The sequence below is a fragment of the Crocodylus porosus genome, unplaced genomic scaffold (genome assembly GCF_001723895.1).
Source record: "Crocodylus porosus isolate Cpor-Errol unplaced genomic scaffold, CroPor_comp1, whole genome shotgun sequence".
Classification (NCBI taxonomy): domain Eukaryota; kingdom Metazoa; phylum Chordata; order Crocodylia; family Crocodylidae; genus Crocodylus; species Crocodylus porosus.
Genome location: NW_017728931.1, coordinates 42,290,386 through 42,301,005, shown reverse-complemented (window position 1 = coordinate 42,301,005; position 10,620 = coordinate 42,290,386). Strand labels below are relative to the sequence as shown.

Here is a 10,620-nt window from a genome sequence, read left to right as displayed (position 1 = left end):
TGAATCCAATCTTTGGTGCTATTCCAAATTAAGCTTTTGAGCATTGAATATTGAAACAGGCCATAAAGTCTTGAATCCTTTTGGTCTCAGGCTCAAATCCTTTTTAAGGATTCTCCTCCATCAATAAAAAAGTAATTGTGCCAGCTACATTGTTAGTGGCTATGGAACAACTTAGCTTTGCCTGAAAGGCTGAACTTTTCCATTCAAAAGAGTGGATCATGTTCTTGAAAAAGACAGTCTCTGTCAATGGTAGAAATTAATTGGAGTAAAGATTTCAAGGAACCATTGGTTCAGCTTCTGGCCATCTCTTGGATGTGAGCAATGTCACAAATATGACATCTGCTCCTGACACAGTAGCAGATGCCACCACTCTCCTCAGTTCAAGGAAACACCAACAAATATTCCAGTCTTCCGTGACAGAATAGTGCTGTGGTCTGTTATTCTAACCTGTTTTTAGGACTCGAATGTCCTGGAAATTTGCCTATGGATACTGCATGTTTTGTCTTATGGAAAGAATCCTAGCCTAGCTAGAACAGCAAGGGCGAGAAGAAAAAACACACAGTAAAAACTTTCCCATATAGAACTTCAATGAAGTAAGAGCTTAATGCACGTTTTGTTTCTCCTTTGAGCAGACCTACATACGCACCAATGGTTGTGGCTTGATGTAGATGCTAGTCTTTTTCTGGAGGCAGGAAAGACTAGCCTCATCTCCACTGCACATTGGGAGTGTTTTCCAGCTTGTGATACTCAGTTGCTGAGTGGGGCATGTGGTCTCCTGCATTCCTCACCTACATCTCGCTCTAACCCACCAGCACAGCTGAGAGCAGGTGCTGTATTAGTCACGTGTAATTAGCCACATACCAAGAGGTCAGTCTTTTGAGGTTGGCTGCTTCCATTTGGTTGCAAATCAAGTTGTTTTTTTTTTAAAACATCCAAAAGAAGAGTCTGTCACAACAATCTACTGCAATATATTCTATATTCTTAAAAATGTGGAATGTGCAAAGTCATTTAAGTGTTGCCATTTAGATAAATCACTGCTGTCCCTTACAAGATCACACAACTGCTCCTTTCAACATATTCTATTATATAGGCTGGATAAATCTGATGCTTCTCAAAAATGACAAAAACCGAGGGACACTCTGGATTGTCAACACAGCTGTTATAAAAACGGTTTGGATTTTTTGGCTTGGAAGGAGGCCTCAGGTACTCTGTATTTCCTTGAACAAAGTCTCCCACTAGCACTTGAGCTACAAACATGGTCTTGTGGCTACTGTTGGGGTCACAATATCCATGGGAATAATGAGCATCTTTGGCAAAGTAGCTTCCTAGGAATCAGAAAACAGGCATGGATAAGAATGCAATCTTTAGACTTTTCTACAAAAAATATCCAAGTATTAACCATTGATATTTTTATTTGAAATATTTTAACAAGTGCCTTTTAATGCAATATATACCTTTTCTCTGATATGACCAAGTTCTAATAGTATTTAGCTAAAACTAAACCCCCTTTTCACCCAAAGCTTTTTATATAGACAATGTGTTTTCACTACAAATCAAATGGTATATGACTGCAACCATGTAGACCAGAGGTTTTCAAACTTTGGAGTGCACCCCCCCCCCATACTCCCTCCCGGGAGTAGGGGCAAGTAAGAGACTCCCAAGGTGGGGGCAGCATGGTCTAAAATCATTTTTGCAGTCAAGTAAAAAACTGTTAAACATTGATGTTAAACCCAATGGGCATATTTATACACATACACTTTTGTGCTGCGACACATCAGATCTCTGGCACGTTCGAGAAGGCTCAGTTAAATCAAGTCTGCTCTGCACATGACCTGACACACTCAGTGCTGTGTCGCATGTATTCATATAAATGGGTGAAATGCACACCAGCACTGAAAAAATGGCAGCGGCACGCTTTTAAATAAAAACACCTTTAATGCGTTTTAGTTCAAAAGTGCACCGCCACCATTTTCTCATCACTGATGTGCATTTTGCTGTTTATACAAATGCATACAAGGCAGAGCTGGTTGCTTTCCAAAGTGCCCAGCGCTGTCTCACACGCACATCTAAAAATGCCCTTAAATTTGAAAATCAGCCCTTGTTAATGGTGTTCAGAGCCTAACAGAAGGGTTGCATTTACACTGTGTAAAACATACATCAGTAAAAAGATACAACAGTAAAACATATTTTCTTGGGATGGCAGTCTTGTCCAGTCACACCTCTATGACACTGCAGACATAGCTTAAGTAATGCAACAATTGTTTGGCTTAACAACATGCATTCTCCTTTAAAAACATATGGGCCACATCCTGCTCTTAACTGAAGCACTAAAGTTCAGGTACAGAAATTACATTTTTACTGGTGTAAGTGATTGGAAGCCAGTCTATACGCATAGAACAGAAGTTTGGCACATACAGACTGGTTTAAAAATGGCAGAACCCAGTCTAAGATTTTCTCCCACCCCCACGGAGAATGTGTATTCTGTTCACTAAAGTATGCCACTTACAGAAAACCATGCAACTTAGATCAATTCTGCTTCAAGCTTTTTGAATGCCTGTACCTAGCCTAAGAGTCAAAAGCAGTACAACCCTAAATGTGGCCTCAGTAATACAAGTAATGTTTACTTTTATACAGGAAGGGGAATAAACTACAGGATGACTGCATCCCCACTGGCATTGAACTTGTGTAAATTTGGTAAAAGTAGGGAAAAAACCCAACTTACTTACATTAGACCAGACCTTGGCTTATTTTGATGTTGTTCTTTCCCCTGCCCCTATTGAAAATTTTCACTTTGGCAAAAGTACTCCAAAAAGTAGCTGCATTTAGAAAGTTTTTTGGCCAAATCCAGTTCTGTGCAGAGTACGACCAATCTGACAAGGCCTAGCAAGTGTCCAAACTTCTACAGACTCCAATGAGAGACACAAGAGGCCCATCAGAACTGCATCAAAAGAGAGAACACCCGGATACCTCAAAATTTCTGTGTGTGTATTTTTTTAAAAAGGCTCCTATGAAAGGGATCTCTTTCTACATGACCACAGGTAAAAAAAAACATGGTCAACTATAAATGCTGGAGTTAATACTCCAAAAATGGGATCTTATGCCATGATAGACCATGATGACAGCATTTGAGTTTAAGGGGAAACACAGAAAAAACCACAAAGGCCAATAGCAACAGTGTTCAAATTAAGTCATCACCAGAGCTCCTGATACTTGTAGCCAAGTTACATGGACCACAGTGATTCATCATTCGCTGAACTTGCATCTGGGAGTAAAAACGCCAGTGCAAAAAAGGTAGGGTTGGATGTGCCAAACTGAAAAGCTGATAAACCACTTTGCTAAAAAAAGGAAGACTTTCGTGCGCACAAGATTAAGTGCAATTGCTTTAAAGATCCTTTGCTGAGCAAGGCTGAAATGATCAAGTTCAAGAAGGAAGACTAAGTCCTTTAAGTTAGAAAAAAGCAGTTTGTTTCAATTGCCCTTCATTTCATATAGTCTTTTAAGTTTTGCAAAATGGATATAAAACTGCTACCTGTTTGTTACTATTGCACATCCTGAACTAATGTGAACAGCTGTAGCAGATGCAAGGCAACAGAAGCAAGCCCAGTCCATAGGAAATGGACTTGTTTGGTACTAGAGCATGTCACAGCATTCTGGCAAGCGTTTGAAGTTCACAATATATAAGCTGTTTATGAACTTCTACCTTTTCCATAGGCTGTTCCATGAGCCCCGCAGATTCTCCAGTCAAAGTTCTGCTCACAAATTGCATGCAAATGGGAAGTATTTGTTCCATGGAACAAGAGCCTCTCATCTACATCCTCCTGTCTGTTGATCTTCTTCATCTGCTCCTTTTGCCTAAGGATAAAAAGACTGAAATCAGCAGCTGAATACACACACACACCCCGCCATCCATTTTTGAGTGGAGAAAAGAACTAGTCAATGTTGCAAGTGAAACTTAAACATCAAAGTTGGAAAGATATTGGGTTTAATCTTAGCATTCCTCAGCCCACCTCTTTCAGGGGTTTCCTGATCAATCAGGGCTAACAACAAGACAACAGTCTGCCTACTTCTTCACCATATTAAATACAAAAAAAGAAAATAAGGAATAAAGGTCACTCTCCAGAGATGACAGGAGACCAGAGCATACAGAACTGATGGCAAGTTTTGTTCCTGCATCCCATGGATCCCTTACACTACAAATGTATAACAATATGCCCAGAGGAGAATTACCTTGAAGCCAATGCAACTGGTGTTCAGGACTCAGGTTGGTGTTCCCATGAGTGGTGGTACAACCCCCTTATCAGGGTATTGGGTAGCTCTCTAGCTTAAAACAGTGAGAGAAAGACCACCATCCAGACCTGACCGAACCAGCTCTCTAAAGGTACTGGAACCAGACTAGGCAAGCCAGTTCAGAGAACTCTCTTTCTGACCTCACACAAGAATGAACTGTGACATGCAAAACAGTTTGCAGAATACAGACCCTGTTTACTCATAGCATAGTGCTTGCCTTCTTAATAGAGCATCTCACAAGATACTTGTACAGCCTGTCTCAGCCCTGCTAAGGATGTTAACCTTCTAGGTGGCCATTCAGTTTGACAAGCTTCTGCTTGTTCTTTCTAGACTAAGGCAAAAATAAAATCCTAGCCATCAAGATAGGAAGACACCACTTAGAATAAGAAAAAAGTACAGATCTGTGTTGATCAGAAGTTGATTATTTTCTGCCAGATTGAGATCCTCAGTTCTATCCTTGCAAAAGTCATTTTAGCATGTATGAAAGATATTAAAGAAATTTGACCTCATCACACATACATTCCCCTCTCCAAATAGACAGAGGTTCTTCCTTTGCGTTGGATACCATACACATGCATACTGCAAAATGGTTCCAGCTCTGAAGTCCTCAGAAGCAACTTCAGCATGAAACAGTGTGAATCAAATAAATCAGAAAAGTTTTAGTAACCTTTCCAAGGCTTTTCACAGGATGCATTTAGGTTTGCCTTTTTTCACGTTTGATTTCAAAGGTAGAAACACAATATCCTCCATAGTTTTTCTAATTTTCCAACCAGCCAGTTGAAATAGCTTGCCTAGTTTTTATCCACCCAAGGCAGTCATCTTTTCATTCCTCACCTGCTTATTACAACTCCATCCCTATCATTGTTAGTTATAGGTCCAGATCCAGATGTGCATATTCTATTATTTATAGAAAGTATTTTGAAGAAGAAAATATTTGTCTTTAGGCAGCTTTCAGCTACTGACCACCTCATGTTTAGCCACCACAACTACAGCATCTGCATGTTTATTAACACATAATTTTAAGTGCAAATCCTGGAAGAAATTGGTGTTAAGTTGAAGACTTAAATGCTGCATTTGCCATTCAGATCCCACCTCCCGCTACGAAGGGAAGGGAAAATGCTGGGATTCAGCGAGTTCAACATTTTTCTTCAACTCAAACAAAGCTAGAACCAAGAATCCCAGATGTCACAAGTTCAGAGCATGCTTAAAATTTAGATCCAAATCCAGATCAGAGTTTTACAGCTCAGGTAATATCACCAATTTGTATGTTCAAGTTCAAAAAGCTTTGTAAAAAGTGGTTGAAGCAGACTTTGATAAAGTCTACCAACATTAAAAACTGTTTATGAAGTCACTCCCTGTTGAAGTATCCAAAGTAAGGACTGGCAATGTAGCCCCAATGGATATAACAGTTTCCAGACATGGAAACCTTCATTGCTCCCTATAATTCCTTCCAATTTCACAGCACACACAAGCGTCACTTTTACCCCTCAAATATGCAAAAGCACAACACATACATCATGCTCAAAGAAAAGCCCTTACAAATGATGTCAAGCTTCAGGTAGGAGAAAATAGTCCTTAAGCAAAATATAACCCATTCAGACTCCTTGTTTATCTTTAGTCCCTGGACTTGACTGGGCAGAGCAAATAGTTTCTCATCCTCTACCCTTAGAGACCCTTCCAGAGCATTTTGCTGAGCCTTTTTAATTCCCTGGTCCTTGGTTCATGCTTTCACTCTCCATAGTAGTACAAGTAAAACAAGCTGACTTTTATAAAGATCATGTCCTCCATGCTCTCTCCCTTATCTCCCCCTTCAAGTTGCTAAAATATTCTTCTCTATAAAGTCAAGAAAACCAGATTCAGAAGGTCTACTTAGTCCTTACTTGCTTAGACACTATGAGCCTCTGCCTCCCCATCAGCCATCCCAGGATGCAACTTTCAAGTAACTGGGAAAAAACGCTTTGAAATTTTAGCCAAACCCTTCCCAAAGGAGCTTTACCTGGGAATGCTAGTACCAAGCAATTTTCCTGAAATGCTGTGTGCTATTTTGAGGGGAAAGGATAGAGAGTTATTTTAAAAGTTGAAATGGTGAGCCACTCCAGCACACACATGCTTGCTCAGTTCCTGGAGGGATAATGCCGACAGGCTAATGGCTGAAGTGCGACTGAGACACTTCCACATGCACCCTTTCAGAGGTATGCTTTCAGGCACTAATCCCCCCCACCACAGCCTCCAGGACCTGCAAGTTTTCGGATTCCTTTGTTCCAGGCTATGAACAGGGGTCAACTTTGTCCCAGCATAAACCATGTTATCCTGGGGCAAAGTGCAGTCATTCAAATATTCATATCCTTTGTCCCAGGGTTTAAAAAAAAAAAAAAAAAATCACAAAGAAGTTCATGATATAAGAAGTACATTAGAAGGGTGAGGCGTGTATACCTCAATCCCATGACATTAGTGTCCTGGGACAAATCAACACCTGTTCCTAAACCATTTTTCCTATTAGAACCATCATACTTGCTTATTAACTTGATCATTAAGATTTTTAAAACATGTCAAGATCATCTGAAGCTCTGCTGCTGTAGGTATCCATTGATGCAGCTGAATTCCTTCCCTCCCCCAACACAAACATACAGCAGAAACTTCCTGTTGTCTTGATTTATCTCTTTTCCAGTTCCTTTCCCCTGTTGCTTAAAAATAATGCACATATCCCAATTCGACTCATCCTACCAGCCTCTCAATCAAGGCTTTTTGTAAATTTATCTCGTTCTATCTGGATATTAGGCTGTATTTCACAAAGGAATTTCAAGCTTCAACAAAAGTTGGAAAAAATTCACTGGTAGAACTAGGTCATGTATTGACAAAATGAGCACCTCCCAATGACCAGCACCAGCTTGGCTAAACTACCCTCTTGCAGGAACACAGCAATTCTGTTACAACTGCCACTGGTAAACATTTCTAGAAACTCCAAGATGGAATTTCTATTCATGGGTATGGACAGGTACGTGGCGCAAAGAACTCCAAGTGCCTTTGAAATGCTACAGATAGCATAGATGCAGATGTTTATGCCTGATGAAGAACATAAAAATGTCCAAACTGTTTCAGATACAACCCTTGGAAAAAAAAATAACCTCTGAAGTGCTTCATGCAATGCATACAATTTCCAATGGAGTTGCATGTCCAGTGGAGTAGGGGGTTGCTCAGTCCTCTGGCATGCCACAGTACTCTGCTTCCCCTATACACACATGCTGCAGGGAAGGGACAGTGAGATGGACAGTCAATGAGCATTTTCCTGTTGACCATCCTTTGAAACATCTGGAGTCCAAGACAAGCTGAGATCCCTGCTTTCTTGCCCCAACTGGAGGGCACAATCACTACACATTTGCACAGCCATTTATGGCACTCTGGAGTGAGGGGACAGACGCCACACATCTCCACAGTACCAAAGCACTGCAAATTTGAAGCATTTCAAATCATAGCAGGATTTGGAATGCTTCAAATGAACATTTGGCCATACCTGAAGTAAAATACCCTATGCCAGAGCAATAAATATCCTAGTCGTTTGGGATATGGAAGAGCTAAGTCAAGGCCCTCTTAATTAGGCAGTGCAGGGGCTCGAATCTGATTCCCCTCATCCCAGGCAGGTGCTTTAACTACCAAGCTACCAGCTATTCTAATGAAGGTAAGAAGCGGAAGATTGGTCAGCCTCCCTCCATTTTCTTGTGATGCTGAAGCCTTGTTTTTACTCCATACTGAATGAAAAGGTTTTGAGAAATTCCACTGGAAAAGAAACTATTTCTTCACCCCAATTTATTTAGCTGGAGGAAGGAAAAAATGGAAATAGTGTAAGTCAAGTCCCAATTACTAATTCCAGTGGATCAACACAAACCCATCCAAACACAAAGTTTAGCTATAGAGAAACAGGCAGATAGGAACTTCATCCTTTTCAAACGGGAGAACTTGAAAAGCTATGAAACTGTACTCAATCAACTGTGTCGTGTGTGTTTTATAAAAGTAAGTTAGGAATGACTTGCAAAGATTTGGTAAAAGTCTTTAGTAAAACCCTCAATCAATAGTCACAAACAAACCCAAAACCATGTGCTCATGGAGAAGAGAATAAAAGGAATCTTGATTCACCACAGCTTACGTTTGGGTAAGAGAAGAGAAATATTTGTCCTGCTTGACACCAGGGGGAATCCAAGAGAAGCAGCCCTAAAATTATCAAAACGGCTCTACTAGCACCAGGAAAATGAATTAAAAGTGGATACAAACCACTGGAAAACTTGCCACAGTGATGGGTTCTGAATCCTCTGCAGTTTGTGGATATAATAATTTTGCATCGTCTTCTCAAACAGGTCCTTGATTCGCATGTATTCACTCGCAGTACTACTGACATCTACCAACTGAAAGTATTCAATACAAAGAATTCAAGGAGTTAGAGCGTTCTTAGTTACCCACCCTCTATCCCTCCAGCTACATCACATGAGACATGGACCACCCTGAAGCTACAATCAAAAGTCAATTTTTCCCAGAGTCTACCTCTACTTATTTATTAGCAGTATTCTCCCTCTGCCCACCTCCCCACATGCTGTAAGATATTAACCCTGGAGGGCTTTCTATATAGAGAAGTTAGTGTTATTCTGAATCAAGAGGGCCATTACTGGAGAGTAACCTAAAGCTAAGCTGCACAAAGCAGCTTCTATACTATTTGTGCAGAATAAGTGTGCTTGTGCAGAAACAGCTATTCTGCATCTCCACACTAGTTTCTCTATATAGATGTACCCCACTTTATTGTAGCAAATTACTTACACAACCTTGTAACCATTGGGGAAGATTTTTTTTTGAAAAAAAAAACCCTCATGAAGGTCACTGAGATACAGATCTTTCTATAATGTCAAGTGAATTCATGATCCTCCTTTAAAATGCACCATACTGCATAATTCTGTATTAAAAATAATCTTCAGGGGAAAAAAATGCCCGGGGGGGGGAGAAGGACAAGGTACCTTGGAGAAATCCTGAGCTTCAATCAACTAGCATCCAAATCAGGTCAATAGCGACCCAAGTCATTACTATCTGATGATTGTTCAGTAGTGCACTCATGTGGAATGAAGTAGCCATCAGCTAGTTTCCAGCGGACACGTGTCTATTTGAGATTCATAGACATTAGGGATGGAAGGGACCTTGCAAGATCATTGGGTCCAGCCCCCTGCCCAAAGGGCAGGAAGTCAGCTGGAGTCAGATCACCCCAGCAAGGTAAGCATCTAAACATTTCTTGAACATATCCAGAGTAGGTGCTTGCACCACTGCTGGGGTGGGCAGGGGTAGGGGGAAGGAAGAGTCTATTCCAGACTCTGGAGACTCACATGATAAAGAAGTTTTGTCTTATGTCCACTCTAAAACTGTCTTCCAGCAGTTTGTGACCATTAGACTTTGTCTTTCTTTGGGGTGCCCTGGTGAACAGACATTTCTCCCAGTTCCTGATACCCACCCCTTATATACTTATAGGCTGCCTAAGCCTTCTCAGATGAATCAACAGACAATTTTGTTCCAGTTTATAGTTCAGTTTTCTAGCAACTCTTTTGAAACCTGGGAACACCATAACATATCATAATAACCAACAAAACAAACTCTTACATGCATATAGTACTTAAGTGAAAAAAACTACCTTGTATCCTACATCAGGCAGAGCTGAGAGGTCCCAGTCGGGAGGAAACGGGCAAGCTGGAGCTGCAGTCCTTGATTGCCTGTTTGCAGACAAAATTTATGAGGCTTTGCTACTTTCATGTCAATCACGATCCAAGAACTTGTGCCAATAGTCACTTTTCATGCCACTTAACTTTTCACCTTGTTGAGACAAGCTAGATGTTTACAGGCATCACGCATATTATAATGGCATTCTATAATAAGCATTAAAAGTACTGGTTAGATAAGGTAGCAAAGGCAGGGAAGTTGCTTAAACTTAATGTGTGGTTGGCAATGTTTTTAGACAGAGCTCCACGGTAGTTGCTAGAATGCCAGAAGAATCAGGAGGCTCTCTCTACACGGCCATAATAAAAAGAAAAACTGACATAGCATTTTGCTCATCTGCCATCTCAGAGATACCTTAGAGTCAGTAATTATGGATGAATTATTCTATAATGAAAGTTTCTTCCTACCACCATACGTTAGCAGTTACTTAACAGCTAGCATAAAATTAGCAGACTTTCTATAAATGATTGATTTTTTTTTTTTTTTTTTTTTTTTAAAATTTCAGTGAACATGGTTTGCACAGCTGTCTCAGTAAATGTCTTGAGATTTTTCTGGAACTCCATTACCAAATGCATTGTGTAAAGAGTTGTA

The 10,620-nt window shown here is 40.4% G+C and overlaps 1 protein-coding gene and 1 long non-coding RNA gene across 2 annotated transcripts in view; both read right to left on the bottom strand.

Annotated features, from left to right (window-relative positions):
• Positions 1–926: 926 nt before the first annotated feature.
• Positions 927–10,372, bottom strand: LOC109315931 (poly [ADP-ribose] polymerase 12-like). Its single transcript, XM_019543892.1, has 5 exons — positions 10,350–10,372; positions 9,947–10,025; positions 8,554–8,684; positions 3,701–3,852; positions 927–1,325 (listed from the first exon to the last, which is right to left on the bottom strand). Exons 1-5 carry the CDS (start codon positions 10,370–10,372, stop codon positions 1,045–1,047), a joined length of 666 nt encoding a protein of 221 aa, XP_019399437.1. The 3' UTR covers positions 927–1,044.
• Positions 10,373–10,572: 200 nt separating this feature from the next.
• LOC109316064 overlaps positions 10,573–10,620 on the bottom strand; it is a 9,499-nt gene continuing 9,451 nt past the window's right edge. The window contains exon 4 of the long non-coding RNA XR_002102659.1: positions 10,573–10,586. This is a non-coding gene — a long non-coding RNA (uncharacterized LOC109316064). The remainder of the gene's footprint in view (positions 10,587–10,620) is intronic.